Below are 23,789 nucleotides of genomic sequence, written 5' to 3'. Positions count from 1 at the left end.
TTCCACAAATTAACTTTTAACAAGGCACACCTGTTAATTGAAATGCATTCCAGGTGACTACCTCATGAAGCTGGTTGAGAGAATGCCAAGAGTGTGGAAAGCTGTCATCAAGGCAAAGGGTGGCTACTTTGAAGAAAATATTTGTTTAACACTTTTTGGTTTACTACATGATCCCATATGTGTTATTTCATAGTTTTGATGTCTTCTCTATTATTCTACAATGTGGAAAATAGTAAAAATAAAGAAAAACCCTTGAATTAGTAGGTGTGTCCAAACTTTTGACTGGTACTGTATATGTGCAGCAATCAATAGTATAATCCATTTAATGGGATCGTTAATGAAATTATTTTCCATTGTTCTGTCTCTTAAAGGACACTGTCCCCTTTGTTGACTGCGTCCTCTCAACCAGGCACCTGCATCGGGAGTGAGGTCTGTGCTGAGCTGTGGAACCCTAGGAGGTACATTCAATTAAGAGCCTCAAATGAAGGTCTTTTCTTTTCACACCTTTACTCAATTTCTGTAATGAGTTGTGTAATTCTGTGTGTCGTTAGTCATTTGTGTAATGGATTGAAAGAGAGCTCAAATGTTTTTGAGAGATTAAGTGAGATTGCATATGTAAATAAATATATACAGTGTGTGTGTGTGTTTTTCTAGTAAGCTACAGTATGTAATGATGCATGTGGGAATGCCATGTGCTTGGCAGCCCCCATGTGGACATGGGTCTGGACGGTGTGGAGATCTTCACCAACTCCTCAGCCAGCCACCACGAGCTACGCAAGGCAGACCACTGAGTCAACCTGGTTAAATCAGCCACCACGAAGGTGATCATACACACACGAACGGACGGACACATGCACATGTTACACAGCCCTCAAACTCAACTCTGGACCCCGAAGCCGGTTCCACTGCATTTTTTATTGTTTCCCTCTAATCAGGGACCGGTTTAGACCTGGGACAACAGGTGTGCGCAATTAATTCTAAGATCGAACAGAAAACCAGCAGGCTCCGGACCACGTAGGCTAAGAGTTGAGTACCCCTGTTATACAGTACGTTTAGTGAGAATAGAGGTACTGCATGTTGCCTGCCCAGTAACCACTTGGAGGTACTGTTTTGTCATTAAAGCACTGTTCCATTTCATACAGTGTTTTGCCTACATGTATATTTTGATTAGTATGAGTTTGGGTAAAGCTTATCATCACATTGATCCTAGACGTGTGTAATAACACTGTAATTACTACATAACAACATTGTTGTTACATGTTATTTGAGTTCATTGTTATTGCATAGTAATGAAGTTGGGCGGTTTCTGATATTACAAGTGTAATAAGGACAAGTGTGTTGATGTTTTGCACAGAGTGGGGGGGTCTACATGTTTGCCAATCAGAAGGGTTGTGATGGAGCCAGACTCTACTATGATGGTTGTGCCATGGTGGCCATCAACGACGACACAGTGGCCCAGGGAAGAAAGTTCTCCCTGGACGACTTGGTAAAGACAGGCTAAACAAAACAGAAAGTAAATGTGAGAAGAATATATTGCAGCCTATTCTTTCACCCTCACTTCACTCTCACTTCACACACCAGGGTGAGCTGTGTTTGATTACATGGCATGCCAAGTAAGCTTGTCGTGTAATGTTATTGCTAATGTTAGCCATTCCCAAAGTCAACTCTTGGACAATGTCTAACCTGTGTGTGTGTGTGTGTTGTGTGTGTGTGGTGTGTGTGTGTGTGTGGTGTGTGTGTGTGTGGTGTGTTGTGTTGTGTGTGTGTGTGTGTGTTGTGCGTGTGCGTGTGTGTGTGTGTGTTGCAGGAGGTTGTGCCCCTCTGGTCTGGGAGATGTCCGCAGCTACAGAGGAGAGCATTGCCACCCACACGTGGTGAGCTGACATCTCTCTTCAAGACAGGGCACTTTTTACTTCTCATAAATAGTAGGTGTGATTCAGAAACACCTTACTCCCCTAGTGAAACTAGCCACTCAAGGGAAGCCAGAGGTAATCCTGTTCAACATTCAACTCAGGCTCTGTCTCTGTCCGGTGTCGTATTTCCTCCCTATACTGGGTACACACTCAAGAGAGTCACTTTAACTTCTCCCTTCAGTTACTGACTCAGACTCAAAATAGCATGCCCATTACATTTGAAATGTCACATGGTTTGCTGTTATGTCCTCCACTGTGTCCAGGAGTATGAGCACAAGCCGGGCCATCGAGACCAAGTGGACTTCTCCCGGTCTGATTGTGAAGATGTCTACCTCCCCACTCACCAGCCCATTGAGTGGCAGTTCCACACCCCTGAGAAGGAGATTGGGTATGGTACCCCCTGACAAAGACTGTGATCACAACAGTGTTGTGTGGCTAAAATGATGTCCAAAATAAATAGTAGCTATTTTTGACTTTGTCTCCCTGTATTTAGTTTTTTCCCCCATGGAATCATTGGAAACAGACAGAGATAGCAGCCTACTAAATCGCCACACAGAGGATTCCGAAGCATGGAGTGTGACATTAATTTACCCTGACTGCTCCCTTTGTGTCTGAAACTGAGCTGCCTGTCTTTGGTGGAGCCAATCCATGTCTGAGAGAAGTTAAAACTAAAAATACACGTTTTTTAAAAAGCTACTTTCCAGATCATGTGACTGCCCACCTCTGTACAGTGTACAGTGTACACATACAGACCCTTCCATTCATGTGACAAACAAGCACAGGGCCTTCATTCTAACCTCCAATTTGACCCATGTCAAATACATGCACATGCGTGTCTCTGTGTTCTTGTCTTTGTTGTCTTCAGCCTGGGTCCAGCATGTTGTCTTTGGTACTGCCTAAGGAGAAGTGGTCAGATGAGTAGTTCTATATTTGGTTTGAATGATGTGTAAATGTGCTTACGCTTACTTGCTTATTACTGAATATTTATACTGAATATACAAAGGATATACAAAATGTACTGAATATTTATATTGTCTGTCTATCTCTGTCCATAAACACCCCTGTTATTCCCTGCTCCAGGCTGGTTTCCTCCTGCCCCTCAGTGGTGGTGTGGACACTTCCTCTATAGCCTGCGTTGTCTACCCCATGTGTGTGCTGGTCTGCCAGGCAGTCAGAGATGGCAGTGAGTACTGGACTGGATACAGGCCCATAATGGTTTGTTGTGTCCCACAAGGGACACATGGCTCCTATTCTAAAGTTTGACGTTGCATTCAAAGTTTGTCACTACAGCTTCTGACAGCTACAGCTTCAGCTTCTTCCCTCCCTCTCCCTGTATATGTTCAACGGGTAGTGATGTGATGTGTCCTACACCCCCCGGGACCCACGGGAGCTGTGCGGACGCATCTTTACCACCTGCTACATGGCCAGTGAGAACTCCTCGGTGGGAACCCGTAACAGGGCCAAAGAGCTGGCTGCTCAGATTAGCACGTGAGCGTCACTGGCCCCATCATAGTTGGGCAGTTACAGAATAACAAATTAGAACACAATAAGTTTTGCATCTGTTATAAATCTCACCTTGTGCTTTTCTTCGAAAGTTATTTTTCATCTTTGTATTTTTCTTGTTTATTCAGTTCACACATGAACCTCAACATCGACATGGCAGTGAAAGGCATCCTAGGGAATCTTCTCCATGGTTACGGGAAAGTGTCCCCAGTTCCGTGCTAATGGTGGAAGCACCAGAGCAAACCTTGCCCTACAGAATGTGCAAGTGGGTTAAGTGTAAAGGGTCGAGGAGTACTCCAATACATTGTTCAGGTGATACCTGAAACACTGCAACAAAGCAGAGACATGTTTTTTTGCAAAGTGGAAAAACAAAACAAATCTAAGATGAGCAGGGCTTTGGCCCTCGCGTGCACTTCTCTTTTATTGCGCCATTTACTTGCATATTCACACAGGCTCACCACAATCCTCACACCATCATGTTTCAGTTGAACAGTCTGAGCTGAGAAAACAATTGTGTGGTGTGTGAATTTGATGATCCTTTATCTACTGTTTTGGGGCGGCAGGTAGCCTAGTGGTTAGAGCGTTGGGCTAGTAACCGAAAGGTTGCTGGATCAAATCCCCGAGCTGACACCCACTGTTAACCCACTGTTTCCCGGCAGGCCTGTCCCACCCCGGCCTGTATCAGGATGATTCTGGCCTACCTCTTTGCTCAGCTCAGTCAGTGGGCTGAGGGTAAACCTGGTGGCCTTCTAGTCCTTGGCTCAGCCAATGTGGATGAGAGGTTAGTGAGTACTAGAATTTTCTGTCTCACTTAAAAAACACTCTGTGTTGTCTGCCAGATGTGGCCTTGGGCCCTCTAACTATGTTGATCATTGTGGGTGTGGGCCAACCACATATGAAGTGTCAACTTATTATTCTTTTTTTCTTCTCACATACTGTACACACACTGCTGGGATTGACCTTTCTTTTTACGTATTAAGAAAAGTTGACATTTAAGACTTACAGGTTAAAGTCATATCATATACCATAAATAAAAACCCTCAGCTCTATTCAGCTTGACTACTGTTGTTATTGTCCCGCCATGTTTTTCCTCTGTGGCTGTGTTGACTGTGTGGTTCAACTTTCCCTTGTCCGTGACTGCTGTCTATATATACCACCTCACAAGCTTGGAAGATGGATGTCTCTTCGGGGATGTCATCTGTGCACATAGCTTGTTCTGTTGTGGTGTAATCTGACCTCTTCCTTATCCCTTGTTGTTGTCCTCTCTCTTGCACTCTCTGTGTCCCCCTCTCGTCAGTCTGACATAGGGATGACATACTCGGAGCTGTCTGTGATTGGCCGGATCAGGAAGATTTCCAAGTGCGGCCCGTACAGCTTGTCCTGGAAACTCATCCACACGTGGAGGGAGGCACTCTCCCCTCTACAGGTCACTCTACACCCCTGTATCGCACACCATTTACTATTTTCATACTATTAGATGCCTACCGTGTAAAAACGAGGAAAAATCTCAATGATAGAGTGTTATGTTTCACACAAAGTCATGTTCACACTGAGTGTACAAAACATTAAGAACACCTTCCTTATATTGAGTTGCATTCACTCTATAAGGTGTCAAAAGCGTTCCACAGGGATGCTGGCCCATGTTGACTGCAATGGTTCCCACAGTTGTGTTAAGTTGGCTGGATGTCCTTTGGGTGGTGGACCGTTCTTGATACACACGGGAAACTGTTGAGTGTGAAAAAAGCGTTGCAGTTCTTGACACAAACTGGTGCACATGGCACCTACTACCATACTCTGTTCAAAGGCATTTCAATCTTTTGTCTTGCCCATTCACCCTATGAATGGGACACGTACACAATCCATGTCTCAATTGTCTCAAGAATTAAAGGTTGTTATTTAACCTGTGTCCTCCCCTTTAATTACACTGATTGAAGTGCATTTAACAAGTGACATCAATAAGGGATCATAGCTTTCACCAAGATTCCCCTGGTTAGTCTATGTCATGGAAAGAGGAGGTGTTCATAATGTTTTGTGCACTCAGTGTGTGATATCTATTTGTTTGATTGAGAATAACACTTCTTCTGACCATTGCCATTTCAGGGGGCAGCCAAAGGGAAACACTTCTTCCAGATGTATTCTGTGAACAGACACAAAATGACAACTGTGACACCATCCTACCACGCTGAGGGCTATGGCCCCCGATGACAACCGCTTTGACCTCAGGCCATTCCTCTACAACACTCGCTGGTCCTGGCAGTTCAGAGCCATTGATAATCAGGTGGGGATCCAGTAGTCAGCATGACATTTTACTGTGGATCTCTCACATTTGCTTGTTCAAGGTCCTGGAGTGGCCTAGCCAGTCTCCAGATCTCAACCCCATAGAAAATCTTTGGAGGGAGTTGAAAGTCCGTGTTGCCCAGCAACAGCCCCAAAACATCACTGCTCTAGAGGAGATCTGCATGGAGGAATGGGCCAAAATACCAGCAACAGTGTGTGAAAACCTTGTGAAGACTTACAGAAAACGTTTGACCTCTGTCATTGCCAACAAAGGGTATATAACAAAGTATTGAGATAAACTTTTGTTATTGACCAAATACTTATTTTCCACCATAATTTGCAAATAAATTCATTTAAAATCCTACAATGTGATTTTCTGGATTTTTTTCCCTAATTTTGTCTGTCATAGTTGAAGTGTACCTATGATGAAAATTACAGGCCTCTCTCATATTTTTAAGTGGGAGAACTTGCACAATTGGTGGCTGACTAAATACTTTTTTGCCCCACTGTATGTGTCACGTATTAATGCCAGAATAACAGGCAAGCACAAAAAAACTATTGTTATTTATTTATTTTTGCTAAAAATGTGGGTCTAACTTGCTTTGAATGACGGGTCGCCACTGCTGTACAGTATACCAATTTCTGAAAATAGACCTAGACTGTTGATTGATATTGTAGACTCTAACAATGAAGGGTATTCAAAATGACTATTTTGTGTCAGTTGTTCAGCATTATGTGCATTATGTTGTCATTCTTCATGCTCTAGGCCAGCTTAAACTGGAGGTCAAAAATAGTAACAATGTCTTGTTAAAAATATTCACAACAGTCTATTCTCTCAGGTTCAAATACAATACACTTGTTCATTGAAATATTGATGTTCAGCTTTTCTATTAAACACGTTTTTATCTTGGTTTGTTATGTTGTCATCAATTATGTGTATAACATGATTTTACAAAGGAAGTGGAAAACTGATGGTTAAAACGAGTAAGTGTGAAACGTATTTTACGTACCACTTTGATTGGCGCGTAAAAGGCTGATGACTAACAAAATAGAAAGTACACTACCACTAGACCGTGCAAGTAGACCGTGCCAAAGTAGACTACCATTGTTTTACATTAAGAGCTACTAGAGGCATTTTMGGGGGACAGGCTGAACTTTGAGTTTCGAGCGGTGTAGGTCAGTGGCGCAGTGAGTCACCCGCTGGTGAAAAGTGATACTTGAGGACGAAGACACAGCGAGGAGTAGGCTAGCTAGTTCGTTTCCTAAAAACATATTTCCCGTACTGTCGTAGCTAAGTGGAGAAACTGTCTGTAAATAGAAAACGATGGATTTAACGAATTTACACGTTTTTGACAGCATAATATGTTTTCTGTCTCTCTGACAGTTACAGTATAGTTCTCATTCTCTTTACTAAAACTGTCAATTTACACTTGGCGGAGTTTGAGTTTGTTTTACCCGAGTTACAGGTGCTGCATAAACAAGTTTACACTCGCTTAGTTAGCTCAAATTTACTAAATGCAATCGGAACCACTGCTGACTGGAAGCATTAACTACGGCTCCCACCCTGACAACAATGATCTCCTTGATAAGGGATCCCCAACGACGAGACGTCTGTCCTCCTCGGTTGCTGCAGAGTATTGCTGTGTCGAAGGGGGTAAGCGTTTCAGTAGTTCACACTATTAGAAGCATAGCTTCATAACATGTTATAACACGGTCATAACCATTCAATGTCATAACAGCGGACATCACTTGTCACGATATCTTCATAACACTGTCATGACACATATATTTAGACCTGTTGTGACATATGACATGATAAGGTCCTCTACCCTTTCGCCGTATAATATCAGGCCACTGATCACCCAGTGATGTTCTGGACGGTGTAGCATTGACATGAGAAGTAATTCATATGGTTGTATATACTACAGTCAATCAAATTAACAAATTGTCACTGTAGTGTCTTAGCTCTTATTACTTATTTATATAATAAGAAAGACTCTGAATAKAAGAAATGGAACTGGAGCTTCACATTTTACTGGAATCAGTTAGMACCAGAATAACATAGAACAACACTSCGCATGACCAAGGGTGCTCCATTCTTACAGGGGACATCAGTAATTCACAGAACATAACATTCCTTCTCTTATACAATCAGAGTTACTTTTACCAACCCACAACTGAAACACTTCCCAGAACTTGTTGTAGTTATTTTGCATCTTTTAATTTGAACTTGAACAGTTAGTTTTTGTTTGTTTGTTTATAAGTCCAGTCTGTCTGGTGGACGGTGCCTTCGTTCTGGGTAGCGCCTAGGATTGTCTGGAGGCTCCTGAACATCCTCAGTGTATGCTTGCTCCCTTATAGCTTCTGCTATAGCAGCACCTTCATCAACACGTTCCCTTCTTTCAGCCTGGGGTCTCTTTACTGCTCCACCGTCCTCTACAGTTCCTTGTGTGTCACTCTCAGGAGCTCTCTGTGCCTGTTCCCTCTCGATTGTTGTGCTGTATTCCGTGGAATGCATTTGGRTAATGTGACGCCGCCACATTATGTCTGGGCTCACTTGAACCTGGTAAGTTCTGGGTCCCGTTTGTGTATGTACGGTCCCTCTTGTCCATTTCCCTCCTCTTCTGTAGTCTCGCACCATCACTTCCTGTCCTGTTTGGAGATGGCGCTCCCGGCRACCGGAGAGCATCTTGGCTTGTTTGTTCAGCACTTCATTACGCCTGTTAGGCTTCATGATGTCCAYCCGTGTGCGGAGAGGCCTCCCGAACATCAGTGCGGCTGGGCTTTCATTTGTCGTGGCATGTGGGGTGTTTCGGTAGGAGACCAGGAACTTGGCCAGTTTTGTTTGCAAAGTCCCTTCATCTCGTTTTGCTGCCRGGYGTCCTTGCTTTAGGGTTTGCACAAAGCGTTCTGCCAGCCCATTGGTGGCAGGGTGGTACGGAGCTGAGYTTGAGTGTTTGATTCCATTTACTGACATGAATCTTGTAAACTCGTCACTTACAAAAGCTTGKGCGTTGTCACTTACTAGCTGCAGCGGCAATCCGAAGCGTGCAAACGTTGTTCTGAGACACTCTATCGTCTGAGCTGAGGTGGAGGAGTCAGTGCAAAACACCTCTGGCCATTTGGAATGGGCATCAACTATAACCAGAAACATGTGCTTTTCAAAGGGACCAGCGTAGTCCACATGAATTCTCTGCCATGGCTCTGTGGGCCATTCCCAAGGGTGGACTGGGACAGGWGCAGGCATGTGAAGGGTTTCCAAACATCCGCTACAGTTCTTCGCCATGTTTTCTATCTGTTGATCCAGACCTGGCCACCAGAAGTGGCTCCTTGCGAGCAGCTTCATTTTGACAATTCCAACATGACCTTCATGTAGTTGCTGCAAAACCTGATGTTGGCATTTCTGGGGTATCATGACTCTCATTCCCCACATCAAACATCCTTGGTACGTTGTAATTTCGTTTCTCCGCTGGAAATCAGCTCCTGACTCCTCCGCTGGAGTCAGCTCCTTTCTGCCAGTAGCTGGCCATCCTGACATGGTGTAGGTGTACACTTTTGACAAGGTCACATCTTTCCTTGTCTCCTGTTTGATAACTGTGCTTGTGACCGGTAGTGCCTCGAGCTGAGCGGTATGGAAAATGTCCACTGCATCCACACTCCTTTGTCTTTCTCTTGTACACGGCAGTCTGGATAATCCATCTGCATTTGTGTGGAGGGACGACGGCTTAAACTCAATGTCATACATATGACTGGCAAGGAACAAGGCGGATCGCTGTAACCTGGCTGCTGTCATTGCCGGAATGCCTTTCTTTGGACTGAAAATGGAAAGCAACGGCTGGTGATCCGTAACCAGTGTGAAACGCTTGCCATATAGGTATGCGTGGAATTTCTTGACGCCCCACACTAGCGCCAGTGCTTCTTTGTCGATTTGTGAGTAGTTTTTCTCTGCATCATTCAATGTTCGTGGCGCYAATGCAACTGGCCTCTCTGACCCATCTTTCAGTGTGTGTGAAAGGACGGCCCCTAAGCCATAAGGGGACGCATCACAAGCCAACTTCACTGGCAGTTCAGGGTCGTAATGCATCAGGACCTGTTCAGATGTGATGAGCCGTTTTGCCTCAAGAAATGCATTTTCACACTGTTCTGTCCACCGCCATGTCCTATTCTTTTCCAGGAGCTGATRTAGAGGCTGGAGTACTGCTGAAAGGTTTGGGAGGAATCTTCTGTAGTAATTGATCAYTCCCGCAAAAGATCTCACTTCTGTGATATTTTGTGGTCGTGGTGCCTGTACCACTGCCTCGATTTTGTCCTGTGTTTTGTGCAATCCATTGCGGTCAATTTCATGTCCACAGAAGACAATCTTGTCTTTGAAGAACTCACACTTCTGTAAGTTTGCCTGTAGACCATACTCTTTCAGTCTTTTCAGGACCTCTTCCAGGTTAGCCAGGTGTTCTTTGTCGGTGCGTCCTGTTATGATCATGTCATCCAGGATACACTGGGTTCCTGGGATTCCTTGCAAAATCTGGTCAATAGTTCGTTGCCAAATGGCTGGGGCCGATGCGATGCCAAAAACTAGGCGGTTATACCTGTATAGACCTTTGTGTGTGTTTATTGTCAGGTACTGTTTGGAGCTCTCTTCAACCGGTAGCTGCAGGTAAGCCTGTTTCAGATCGATTTTACTGAAGTGTTTCCCACCAGCTAGTGCAGCAAAGATGTCCTCCAGACGTGGCAAGGGGTATTGGTCCACATGCAACATTGAATTCACAGTTACCTTGAAGTCCCCACACATTCTAACAGACCCGTCTTTCTTCACAATAGGAACTATGGGTGTGGCCCATTCGCTTCTGTKCACTTTCGTCAGGATCCCTGTATCCTGCAAGCGATCGATTTCCGCTTCCACCTTTGGTCTCAGGGAGTATGGAACAGATCTGGCGTTGCAGAATTTTGGGGTTGCGTCATCTCTCAGTACAAGTTTTGCTGTGAAGCCTTTTACTGTTCCCATCTGATCACTGAAAACTGTGTTGTATTTCTTCCGCAAGTGTTCCAGTGTTTGGTCTGTGCCTTTCTCTTTGGACTGGAACGTGTGGAGCATTTTCAAYTCACACCAGTTCAGCTTTATATTTGAAAGCCATTCCCTGCCAAATAATGGGGGGGCAGTTCCAGGCACCACATACAGCTGTAACTGCTGTGTTTGCCCCCATAACTCACTCTGACCTGCAACGCCCCCATTGGGCTCAATCTCTCTCCTGAGTAGGTCTTCAGCAACACATTTGTGTTCTTCAGCTTGATAGCCTTGAAGTGCTCATTGTAGACAGTAGTGGAAATTATAGACACTGCAGATCCTGTGTCCAGCTCCATTTTGAGGGGTTTGCCTTCGATATCTGGTGTCACCCATATTATGCTACTGCTGGGAGAAGTCACTGTGTTTAACTCCATTGTACCAATTAATCGTTCTTCTAAATCACTGCCACTGTTCTCTGCTAGTGCATTCACAGACCCTTTAATTTTCTCAGTTTTACTGTTGTGACTGAATTTTGCTCTGCATGCTCTTTGAATGTGCCCCCTTCTACTGCATTTGTGACAAATTTCGTCTTTGAAACGGCAGTCCTCTGCTCTGTGACCATCTCTGTCACACCTGTTGCATTTTTCGGCCACACGAGGGCGCTGTCGGCTGCGCGAAAACTTGTGCAGGGAAGTTTGTGATAGGTCAGTATTTCTTTTACTTTGCAACTCAAATGCATCTTTCGTCGCAATTTCCATAGTCACAGCAATTTCAACAGCCTTTGCAAACGTGAGATCTGATTCTGTGAGCAAACGTTTTTGAATGTGTTCATGTTTCAGTCCACAAACAAATCTATCCCTTAATGTGTCATTTAGGTTCTCTCCAAACTGGCAATGTTCAGACAGTTTCTTCAACTCTGCTACATATGTACTAACACCCTCACCCTCATTCTGATCTCTCTTGTGGAAACGAAAACGTTCGGCGATGAGGAGTGGTTTAGGTGATAGGTGATTTTGCAATATCTCCACAATCTCTGTGAATGTTTTATTTGAGGGCTTCAGAGGGGCAGTCAGATCTCTTAGCAAACTACGTTTMTGGGCCAATTAAACTCAACAACGCTGGTACTCTCTTGTTATRAGCAATGTCGTTTGCAATGAAGTACTGTTCCAGTCGTTCAATGTAAGTTGCCCAGTTTTCTTGCGTGTCATCAAACACATCTATTTTCCCGATGCTAGCCATTCTCTTTACCTCCGGCTCCACGGGTCTTTGATCTGCCGCCTCGTTCTCGTCAGCTCTCCCCTCGTCGTCACTGCTTGCTAGCTGTTGTGCTACAGGGTCAAAATCTTCCTCTCTTCCTATGAGCTCCATCTGCATTCGTGATGCACACTGCAGGTAATCATCCTCGTCGCCATTGTAGTGTCTTAGCTCTTATTACTTATTTATATAATAAGAAAGACTCTGAATACAAMAAATGGAACTGGAGCTTCACATTTGACTGGAATCAGTTAGTACCAGAATAACATAGAACAACACTGCGCATGACCAAGGGTGCTCCATTCTTACAGGGGACATCAGTAATTCACAGAACATAACAGTCACCAAATGTAATTATTGACTGTAATGTGACTGTATCATGAGCGRATACCCCGTAGCACTTCCAGGGTGATCTGCATCTCCTTTGCAGCACCTTCTCTCATATTGACTAGTATAATAAAGGTTACATTTAAAAAATATGAATAACGTTACATTTTGAACAAGGACAACAGTTTTGTAATGGTCCAACTTCTCCATGAAGGTGGAGAATCTGTGAGAGAAAGACAGAGATTTGTGACTGATGCTGTGATGAGTATCTCAGGTCAAGACAACAAAGGATAATGGTCTATCATTACATTCATTATTGGCTATTGTCATTCAACTGTCATTTTGACGTGAGTGGGCTGAAACAGGGCCGGCCATCTGTCTTTGGGTCACTCACAGGAATTTAGACTCGAAATTTGTTTATGGCAGCCTCCCTCAGTCTTCACCTCCGCAATGGATACAGATGCATGAGCTAGCTACTTTCTCTGAAAAATACAAGAACAGAAATCAGAGTAGGGTATACAACATGCGGTAATACCGCTACAGAAAGATACACTAAAATCTAAGACCAAGAGCTAACACATTAAAATACCAATTTCTKAATGTTTTCATAACATATAGCTAACGTTAGCTCTCAACTATTCATTTACAATAGCTTGCTAGCTACCTAGCTATTTGAACCTTTATTTAACTAGGCAAGTCAGTTAAGAACAAATTCTTATTTACAACGATGGCCTGCCGGGGAACAGTGGGTTAACTGCCTTGTTCAGGGGCAGAACGATAGATGTTTAACCTTGTCATCTCGGGGTTTCGATCCAGCACCCTTTCGGTTACTGGCTCAACGCTCTAACGACTAACGTTAGGCTACCCTGCCGCTAGTGTTTGTACATCTCTACAGATGTTGTTGTGCAAAACTACTAGCTAAATATTCACCCATGCATTGTAACGTTATAGACATCAACAGTACAGCTATTATCCCCGCAACGTGAGGTATTGAAAAGGGTATTGAAACAGGGTGTCAATAAGTTTTATACCCCTACCTTTTTGAGAAAAAAAGTGTTAAAACAAAATATTTTTCTCTGAGCAATTGTATTAGTTTAAAATAATTTCCCCATTTGTTTGAGCATAATTCAATAATGCTTCAGTATTTAATTATTTATTTATAATACAGTCATTTTTGCTCATTTTATCAAGGGTGTCAATAATTTCAGACCCCACTATATATATACAGTGGGGAGAAAAGTATTTGATACACTGCCGATTTTGCAGGTTTTCCTACTTACAAAGCATGTAGAGGTCTGTAATTTTTTTATCATAGGTCCACTTCAACTGTGAGAGACAGAATCTAAAACAAAAATCCAGAAAATCACATTGTATGATTTTTAAGTAATTAATTTGCATATTATTGCATGACATAAGTATTTGATACATCAGAAAAGCAGAGCTTATATTTGGTAACAGAAACCTTGTTTGCAATTACAGAGATCTTACGTTTCCAGTAGTTCTTGACAAGGTTTGCACACACTGCAGCAGGGATTTTGGCACTCCTCCATACAGACCTTCTCCAGATCCTTCAGGTTCGTGGCTGTCGCTGGGCAATACGGACTTTTGCTCCCTCCAAAGATTTTCTATTGGGTTCAGGTCTGGAGACTGGCTAGGCCACTCCAGGACCTTGAGATGCTTCTTCGGAGCCACTCTTAGTTGCCCTGGCTGTGTGTTTCGGGTCGTTGTCATGCTGGAAGACCCAGCCACGACCCATCTTCATGCTCTTACTGAGGGAAGGAGTTGTTGGCCAAGATCTCGCGATACATGGCCCTCCATCCTCCCCTCAATAGGGTGCAGTCGTCCTGTCCCCTTTGCAGAAAAGCATCCCCAAAGAATGATGTTTCACCTCCATCGCTTCACGTGTTGGGATGGTGTTCTTGGGGTTGTACTCATCCTTCTTCTTCCTCCAAACACGGCGAGTGGAGTTTAGACAAAAAGCTCTTATTTTTGTCTCATCAGATCACATGACCTTCTCCATTCCTCCTCTGGATCATCCAGATGGTCATTGGCTAACTTCAGACGGGCCTGGACATGCGCTGCTTGAGCAGGGGACCTTGCGTGCGCTGCAGTATTTTAATCCATGACGGCGTAGTGTGTTACTAATGGTTTTCTTTGAGACTGTGGTCCCATCTCTCTTCAGATTATTGACCAGCTCTGCCGTGTAGTTCTGGGCTGATCCCTCACCTTCCTCATGATCATTGATGCCCCACGAGGTGAGATCTTGCATGGAGCCCCAGACCGAGGGTGATTGACCGCATCTTGAACTTCTTCCATTTTCAATAATTGCGCAATAGTTGTTGCCTTCTCACCAAGCTGCTTGCCTATTGTCTTGTAGCCCATCCAGCCTTGTGCAGGTCTACAATTTTATCCCTGATGTCCTTCACAGCTCTCTGGTCTTGGCCATTGTGGAGAGGTTGGAGTCTGTTGTGATAGAGTGTGTGGACAGTTGTCTTTTATACAGGTAACGAGTTCAAACAGGTGCAGTTAATACAGAATAATGAGTGGAGAACAGGAGGGCTTCTTAAAGAAAAACTAAAAGGTCTGTGAGAGCCGGAATTCTTACTGGTTGGTAGGTTATCAAATACTTATGTCATGCAATAAAATGCAAATTAATTACTTAAAATCATACAATATTTTTTTCTGGATTTTTGTTTTAGATTCCGTCTCTCACAGTTGAAGTGTAACTATGATAAAAATGACGACCTCTAATGCTTTGTAAGTAGGAAAACCTGCAATCGGCGTGTATCAAATACTTGTTCTCCCCACTGTATATAATTTCATGATCTATAAAATTTATGTCAAGTTGCTTTTAAGAGTAAACATTATGAATTACATTGACACATTGGCTCCAGACAGTACATTTGAAAAACAAACAATAAACTTGTTAAAGAGCATACTACTGTCTGGAGGCCTATCACGTACATCGCCATATATCAGTATATAGTCACACATGCTGTTCTGCTCTGCAATCATCCCAGTAATCAGCAAAGAGCATTGGGGTAGGCACAATGTTTGACATCAATGTATGTGCAATTACCATGGTAATAAAATGGCCAATTTCAGGAAATGTTATATTACAGAACTATTTACAAGTAGCTATGCTGGATGGAATGGTTTGCCTTGTGTGGTGGGTTTTGTGGGTTTTGCCACTCTTATGTAGGTGTCATAACAGTCATAAAAAATTGCATAATGTCACACACATATAATATGTTGTTTTTCATGAGAGTGTTATGACAGGTTATGATATGTTTCGCCAACTGTTATACATGTTATGACATGGTTATGACGTGTTATAAGGTGTCCAGTGTTATGACACTATTTTATTTTTTTATTTCACCTTTATTTAACCAGGTAAGCTAGTTGAGAACAAGTTCTCATTTACAATGGACCTGGCCAAGATAAAGTAAAGCAGTGCGACACAAAGGCAACACAGAGTTACACATGGAATAAACAGCATACAGTCAATAACACAATTAGAAAAAAGAAAGTCTATATGATCAGTGTGTTAAAATGGCGTGAGGAGGTAGGCAATAAATAGGCATAGTGGCAAAGTAATTACAATTTAGCAGATTAACACTGGAGTGATAAATGAGCAGATGATGATGTGCAAGTAGAGATACTGGTGTGCAAAAGAGCAGAAAAGTAAATAAAACAATATGGGGATGAGGTAGGTAGATTGGGTGGGCTATTTACAAATGGACTATGTACAGCTGCAGCGATCGGTTAGCTGCTCAGATAGCTGATTTGTTAAATAGTTAGTGAAGGAAATATAAGTCTCCAGCTTCAGCGTTCTTTGCAAACTCGTTCCAGTCACTGGCAGAAGAGAGTGGAAGTGAAAGGCGGCCAAATGAGGTGTTGGCTTTGGGGATGACCAGTGAGATATACCTGCTGGAGCGCGTGCTATGGGTGGGTGTTGTTATCGTGACCAGTGAGCTGAGATAAGGCGGAGCTTTACCTAGCATAGACTTATAGATGACCTGGAGCCAGTGGGTCTGGCGACGAATATGTAGCGAGGGCCAGCCGACTAGAGCATACAGGTCGCAGTGGTGAGTGGTATAAAGGGCTTTGGTAACAAAATGGATGGCACTGTGATAGACTGCATCCAGTTTGCTGAGTAGAGTGTTGGAAGCWATTTTGTAGATGACATCGCCGAAGTCGAGGATCGGTAGGATAGTCAGTTTTACGAGGGTAAGTTTGGCGGCGTGAGTGAAGGAGGCTTTGTTGRGAAATAGAKAGTCGATTCTAGATTTGATTTTGGAGTGGAGATGTTTAATATGAGTCTGGAAGGGGAGTTTACAGTCTAGCCAGACACCTAGGTATTTYTAGTTGTCCACATAGTGTAAAGTGTTACCAATTGTTTTTCATGTCTCAAAACTCTATTTGAGTGGTCCAAAATGTGTTTATAAAAAATCTTTAAGATGCTTGGTGACAGTAGAAATCATTGACAGGAAGTTTTCTTTGGCAGCAAATTGTGAACTGCTTTTGAGAAAAGTTGCCCTGTCACAGACAGCCACAATGAGTGATGACACATAATGTGGTTGTAGTGGCCCAGCGTTGTTTGGCCGGGGTAGGCAGTCGTTGTAAATATGAATGTGTTCTTAACTGACTTGCCTAGGTAAATAAAGGAGAAATAAAATTTTACAGAATTGTCAGCAGTGGTAGTGTGGAGGGAAACAAAGTCTAATATGAGTCATCCAGTCTGGGGTACTAACAATTGCTCTATGGGCAGGACATGTTCTTTCAAAATATGGGGAGAAAAGAATAGTCATCTGAAAAGGGAAAGACTATCAAACAGTCATCTGACCATGTATTACGACTGGAAAATGTACCTTTAAAAGTTTGACCAGTGGAGTGACATTGCAGAGGCAGTGGAATTCTGGGTAAACGGTTCAACTGTGTGTCGAGAATTTGAATGAAGCCTATCTTTCTTGTTGTACTAAATGGAACAATAAACATCCCAAATCCTATGAATTGCCCTGAAGCCAGGTTGAAATGCCAAACTCCACATTGTGTTATGTCTTGTTGAACAAGGATGCCCWAGATTACCCTGCCCTAGATTACTCTGCCCTTTTCAGACATCCCGTTTTACTGATGATGTATAGTACAGTAGCTCTTCTTTACACCCCACACAAAGCTTTTGAAAGACAGTGATGTAATGAAATACACTACGTGGCCAAAAGTGGCCTGCTCGTCGAACATCTCATTCCAATATCATAGGCATTCATTTGGAGTTGGTCCCCCATTTGCTGGAATAACAGCCTCCACTCTTRTGGGAAGGCTTTCCACCAGATGTTGGAACATTGCTGCGGGGACTTGCACCCATTCAGCTACAAGAGCATTAGTGAGTTCGGGCACTGATGTTGGCCGATTAGGCCTGGCTCGCAGTCAGTGTTCAAGTTCTTCCACACTGATCTCGACAAACCATTTCTGTATGGACCTCACTTTGTGCACGGGGGCATTGTCATGCTGAAACAGGAAAGGGCCTTCCCCAAACTGTTGCCACAAAGTTGGATGCACAGAATCGTCTAGAATGTCATTGTATGCTATAGCGTTGATTTCCCGTCACTGGAATTAAAAACCTATTCCACCAAACTTTACAGTTGGCACTATGCATTTGGGCAGGTAGCGTTCTCCTGGCATCCGTCACACCCAGATTTGTCCACTGGACTGCCAGATGGTGAAGCGTGATTCATCACTCCAGAGAATGCTTTTCCACTGCTCCAGGGTCAAAYGGCGGCAAGCTTTACACCACTCCACCCAAATTTGGCATTGTGCATGGTGAACTTAGGCTTGTGTGCGGCTGCTCGGCCATGGAAATCCATTTAATGAAGCTCTGCTTTCAAAGGCAGTTTGGAACTCGGTACTGAGTGATGCAACCGAGGAAAGACAATTTTTACGGGCTACGCGCTTCAGCACTCGGCGGTCCCATTCTGTGTGCTTGTGTGGACTACCACTTTGCGGCTGAGCCGTTGTTGCTCCTAGACGTTTCCACTTCATAATAACAGCACTGGCCAGGGAAGCTCTAGCAGGGCGGAAATTTGACGAACTGACTTGTTRGAAAGTTGGCATCCTATGACGGTGCCACGTTGAAAGTCACTGAGCTCTTCAGTACGGGCCATTCTACTACCAATGTTTGTCTATGGAGATTGCATGGTTGTGGAGATTGCTCGATTTTATACACCTGTCAGCAATGGGTGTGGCTGAAATATCCCCATTCACAAATTTGAAGGGGAACAAATGGGGACAAAGACAAATCCAGGAGATGATATGGCTTCTTATCACAGATCAGAATAGCTTCATGAATTGGATTTAAACCGAAAATGATAATTGAATTGAAGTGACAGTCCAGTCCAGTAAGTGAAAGAGGGTTCAGTTGACATTTAGATGTGCGATCAGCTCTGTGGAAAAATGCCTGGAATCAGTAGCTAATTTAATCTGACCTGGCGAGGGATGTTTGGAACACGCTATTCATCCAGACTTGGGTATAATTCAATTGGAATATTTGAACGACTAAGATGAATTCAGACAMGCTAGTGTTGAACTTTACTGCATACACATGCACACAGGCCTACTGTAGGATTAGGATATGGGCTCAGACTTTGACCTCTGTGGAACTGACTGCGCTGTTTTTGTTGTAGAATCAGTGGCCACTGATAAAAGGAGATCACGAGATGCACGTTTGGTTGGGGTTTATTCATTTGCTTGAGAAAAGCGACAGATAGGGCGACGGGTTTGTTTTCAATGTTTTGTTTTCAATCAATACAGAGTATGACTTTATTAGCTTGAGAACGACGATTGTTTCACAGCACTTGCTTTTGACAATGTACATGCGTGATCATTTCCCCCTCCTCATACACAGGTGATGAGGATCTCTACCTCCAGCAAGCTGTTGTGTTTATTGAGGACGCCATACAGGTGAAACATATATATCCTTTGTATGAACTGTCGCTGTAACTGATTGACACATATTATTTGTATGACTCGTGTTGATTACGAACTACCCCTAAACTGCGGTTTCAAAACAATGAAATGTGTTTCTCGTTCTACAGTACCGATCCATCAATCATAGAGTGGATACAAACTCATTACGTCTGTACAGGTGGTACTACTCCAGGTTATGGCAATGGTAAGTCGCTACTGTCGTGAGTCAAAGTATATCGTTCTGGATGGTTCTGCACGCTTCTATTCTTATATTTGTCCTATCCTCTGAAGGATGTCAGTATATCCCCTCTGCAATGTATCTCACTGCAATATGTGACCACACTCGGCATTGCTATGTCTTAACTCGGTCCTGTCTTAGCTTCCTCTGTGGTTAAGGGTAGTGAGAAGAGCACTTTATGACAGTGAAGCTAGCCATCACTGTTCTCGTTCTCAGTCAGATGTTTGAGCCCCACGGGTTTTGTGTCATTGTTATATGACTGTCTGTGTTGCTCAGGGGGCTGGGCCTGACTATTGCGGTCGTCTTGATGCTGGCTTTCATCGAGAGGCCCTCGTCCTTCTCCTACACATCAGACCCTCGCTTCAGACCTCCCCCCTGGGAGCCCCCCTGTGGCCTGACAGAGGGCATAGAGATTGTCTGCCTCATAATCTTTGCCATTGACCTCACTACCAAGGTAACCATCAGGCCATGTTTCTGACAATGTCAACGGGGAAGAGAGTAGATGGGCAACAAGAAATCTCAAAGTACATAAACATCAATTTTGTGTATTTATTTGCAATAAATATATATATATGGCTCGAGCTTAATCTATTGTCCTTAGAGCTATTTGATTGGCTGGGACGAGTTTCGGAAATGCAAGTGGTTGATTGTCTACATCTTGGCCATCTCAGCATCTGTAATTGATTGGACATTGACGTTGAGCATGTATTGTGATCAGGTGAGATCATATTCAAGATATTGGTTTATACATCCTCTGTAACATGTCTCTTGACAGTTGATAAAGGCATGGTTTACAATACAAAGACTCAAATGGAATATTGCTCTTTCCCTTTGTTGTTCGATGTCAGAACTTACGAGTTAGGAGACTCATTCGGCCCTTCTTCCTCCTTCAAAACTCCTCCCTGATGAAGAAAACATTAAAGTGCATCAAGAGGACTCTCCCAGAGATAGCCAGGTATTTGTGTTAAACACCAACACTTTGTTCAATCTCATATCTTCACTTCACAGCTTTACAATGATCATCAACCTCAAAATACTCTCACTTCTGTTATCACATACATAGTTCCCTAAAACTGCTATAACTCCTATATTTAGGGTTATATACTGATACATGATTCACTCTTGTTTCAGTACATGTGAGACCCGCAGAGGGCACCCTAATCTACTTCTCCTCCTTAGGATGGATGCCTGTATGTAGGCTTGACTGTCATTGCAGAGGTGTGTGTCTAATGCACCCCTCCTCTCTCTCTTACCTCCCAGTGTTATCCTGCTCCTGGCTCTCCACCTCTGCCTCTTCACCATGATTGGCATGCTGCTCTTTGCCAAAGGAGAGGTACGCTCTGTTCCACCCTGCTGGCTGTTCTGTTGACGCCCAGTTCTCAAGCCTGAATATGCCCTTTTACCTTACCTCACTACTGTTTTATTCACCCCGGTGGTACAGGCTTTAACAGAGCTTTTAACACCAACCGGTGGTAGATGTGTCATATTACACTTGTCTAAATAAAGACCTGTACAGAAACTCGCCCTCACGTGACCATTAAGACCAGGATAAAGCACGATGAATGTCCATTTAGCATTGTTGTTATAAGGGACTTAAATATCTCCGTATTACCTCTGTTTTGTCCCTAGAAGCCTAAGCAAAATGGGGAGTGGGAGGCCTACTTCAGAGACTTGCCCACATCTCTCTCCTCTCTCTTGGTGCTCCTCACTACAGCCAATAACCCTGATGGTAAGTTCACTGTGTAGGTCACAGTGAATTAAACATATATTTTCTGCTGCATAATGTACAGATGTCTTCTCCACCTAAGCCTGTCTTCGTGTTTTTTTTAACAGTGATGATTCCGGCCTATTCCTTAAACCGAGGATACTCCATCTTCTTCATTCTCTTCAGTGGTTTTGGTAAGAACTAGCCACCAAATGAACTGTTAAGAGACACGGAAAATATGAAACTAATTGAGTGGTAACACAATAGGTTGATAATTTGTCTTATTTACTGCTCTCAGGAAGCTACTTCTTGATGAACTTGCTAACTGCCATTGTTTACAACCAGTTCAGGGGATACCTGCTGGTGAGTTTAAGACTGGCACTGGATTGATATGATTTAAATATCAGACCATTTTAAGGTACAGTGTAAACCCTATAGGTAATCATGATGAAACTGTTCTCTTGTGGCAGATGTCTGTCCAGGCATCCATCCTGAGGAGGAGACTGGGCGTCAGAGCTGCCTTTGAGGTCATGTCCTGCCAGGGGCGGGGTCAGGACGCTACACACTCAGAGGAGAATGTGTGAGACTGCTCATTCTCCTACCCTTATCCCTACACAGACAAAGACACACACACACACACTGAATGGCCTTACATCTTGTCCCTCCCAGAGAGCGTGTGCGGGTGGATGCCTCTTTGCAGGTCATGGCGAGGGTACAAATGAAGTCCTACTACAGACAAGCCATCATCAAGGTGAGAAAAGACTACGGTGCAAATCTTTAGAACGTGTTGGATAAACATTTGAATATAGCTCCCTTTGAATGTGCCTCTCTCCCTCTTTTTCTCTCTCTCTTTTTCCCTCTCTCTATGTGTAGAGAGTGCAGCAGTTGTCAGATGGCTTTATCCAGTGGGAAGCCTTCCGGAGGCTTTTTGACGAGCTGGACAAGGACCGCATTAAAGAGGTGGGGCCACATCTCATTAACTGCTCTGTGCTTCTCCACTGGATCAATGTTACTGTAATGGATTTAACTTCAATGTTGGTTCTAAACTGGCTTATTTTACTTGTCTAAATGATAGCTAGATTGCTCCTGTATGATTTGACGAGTCTTCATTGTCTTTCTCCTGCAGCACCCTCCAAAGCCAGAGTACAACTCCTCACTCCTCCAGAGGCTTCAGTTGGTTTTCAGCCACTACTATGTTACGGTAGTGGGCAACGCCGTGGCCCTGACCAATGTCATGTGCATCTGTGTAAGTCCAGGACCTTCTTACAGACAGGATGTCGTGCCTGTTGTTTGTGTGTCCATCATATTAGACAGAGCCTCAACTTGTTTGGTCTCTCGGTGTCACYACTTCCTCCGAAGTCGGTCCCTCTRCTTGTTCGGGCGACGTTCGGCGGTCGACGTCACCGGTCTTCTAGCCATCGCCGATCCACCTTTCATTTTCCATTTGTTTTGTCTTGTCTTCCCACACACCTGGTTTCAATCCCATCAATTACATGTTGTGTATTTAAAACTCTGTTCCCCACATGTCCTTGTCCGGTATTGTTTTTTGTAAGTGCTTGTGCACGTTATGTCTGGGGTTTTGTCCCATTATGATTATTGTGTTTTGTTCACGGCGATTTCTATCATTAAACTGCGCCGTTGGAACACAGTCTTTGTTCTCCTGCGCCTGACTTCTCTACCGCCAGTACGCACGCCMTACACACCTTTTCTCTCTGTGTGTTGCAGACCATACTGGTGCTTGACTCCGAGAAGTCCATTGCAGAGCGGGATGACTACTACATGGAAGTTATTAACTGTTTCTTTATTCTATACTACCTGATGGAGATGAGTCTTAAGATATTAGCCTTTGGGTGGAGAGGCTACTTGTCATACAGAAACAATATATTTGATGGACTTCTCACAGTTTGCCTTCTGGTAAGATATTCTGTAAATGAAAGGAAACATATTAAAGGTGCAATATGTAGAAATCACTCAACCATTTCAATGCTTCTCCTAATTTCAGTTTAACAATGTATAGTGTGTAGAGAATCATTGTGCAGTCTAAACTGCTCTGAAATTTATTTTCATTAACCAAATATCTTGTATTCAACTGTTTGAAGCTGGTATACAAAACCGAAAGAGAAAAGATGCTTGCTAAAACGTAACTTAACAGGGAGCATAGACAAAGTGCACATCGAATCGATCTACCGCTTCTCAGATCTATAACTCACATTTCTATGTGAATTTGGTCCGGTCGCCCCCCAAAAAGCTACATACTGCCCCTTTAAGCATATTTCTGTCTTGGTAATATAACTCAAAAGTATTTGATTTTTTTTTTAACAGGTCCTTCAGATCACAATTTTTGCCACCTACAGGCTTCCGTTTCCTAAATGGTTGGTGTCTTCACTTCGGTCATATTTCTCTCTCAACAAATATATTCTGTATAAGGAAATTGTCTTGAAGGATGGTGCTCATTTGTATATACAGTTACAATAGTGATGAAAGAGTAACTTTGTTTACGCACACACACACACACACACTCACACACAGGTACATGGGGATGGTCGAAAACAGGAATAGAAACATGGACATATAGATATGGTACATGGTGATGCACATGATAAACAT

General features: G+C 43.4%; 3 protein-coding genes across 6 annotated transcripts in view; all 3 read left to right on the top strand.

The window, feature by feature from the left end:
- The window catches only part of nadsyn1 (NAD synthetase 1), a 137,043-nt gene that overhangs the window by 3,803 nt on the left and 109,451 nt on the right, over positions 1-23,789 (top strand). The gene's annotated exons all lie outside the window — the stretch shown is intronic.
- Positions 717-3,096, top strand: LOC111974409 (glutamine-dependent NAD(+) synthetase-like). Its single transcript, XM_070447372.1, has 6 exons — positions 717-779; positions 1,355-1,486; positions 1,582-1,613; positions 1,808-1,874; positions 2,177-2,301; positions 2,779-3,096. The coding sequence occupies exons 1-6, from the start codon at positions 717-719 to the stop codon at positions 2,861-2,863; spliced, it is 504 nt and encodes a 167-aa protein (XP_070303473.1). The 3' UTR covers positions 2,864-3,096.
- LOC111974169 (two pore channel protein 2) overlaps positions 6,917-23,789 on the top strand; it is a 28,981-nt gene continuing 12,108 nt past the window's right edge. For 2 of the 4 annotated variants that reach the window (XR_011481060.1, XM_024001804.2), the window contains exons 1-16: positions 6,918-7,347; positions 19,178-19,233; positions 19,368-19,444; positions 19,754-19,931; positions 20,079-20,195; positions 20,326-20,432; positions 20,738-20,810; positions 21,107-21,206; positions 21,311-21,376; positions 21,481-21,545; positions 21,653-21,762; positions 21,852-21,933; positions 22,056-22,142; positions 22,309-22,428; positions 22,908-23,096; positions 23,505-23,554. Coding sequence is in view for 3 of the 4 variants with exons in the window: in XM_024001804.2 (XP_023857572.1) it covers positions 7,209-7,347; positions 19,178-19,233; positions 19,368-19,444; positions 19,754-19,931; positions 20,079-20,195; positions 20,326-20,432; positions 20,738-20,810; positions 21,107-21,206; positions 21,311-21,376; positions 21,481-21,545; positions 21,653-21,762; positions 21,852-21,933; positions 22,056-22,142; positions 22,309-22,428; positions 22,908-23,096; positions 23,505-23,554 (1,616 nt within the window). In the remaining variant the exon portion in view is untranslated. Of the gene's footprint in view, positions 7,348-12,000; positions 12,088-19,177; positions 19,234-19,367; positions 19,445-19,753; positions 19,932-20,078; positions 20,196-20,325; positions 20,433-20,737; positions 20,811-21,106; positions 21,207-21,310; positions 21,377-21,480; positions 21,546-21,652; positions 21,763-21,851; positions 21,934-22,055; positions 22,143-22,308; positions 22,429-22,907; positions 23,097-23,504; positions 23,555-23,789 lie in introns of those variants that run through there. The other 2 variants (XM_024001805.2, XM_070447266.1) reach the window with 2 other exon arrangements.

This window comes from Salvelinus sp. IW2-2015, linkage group LG15 (genome assembly GCF_002910315.2).
Source record: "Salvelinus sp. IW2-2015 linkage group LG15, ASM291031v2, whole genome shotgun sequence".
In the NCBI taxonomy this organism is placed as follows: Eukaryota; Metazoa; Chordata; class Actinopteri; order Salmoniformes; family Salmonidae; genus Salvelinus; species Salvelinus sp. IW2-2015.
This window is presented reverse-complemented; position numbering and strand designations above follow the sequence as displayed.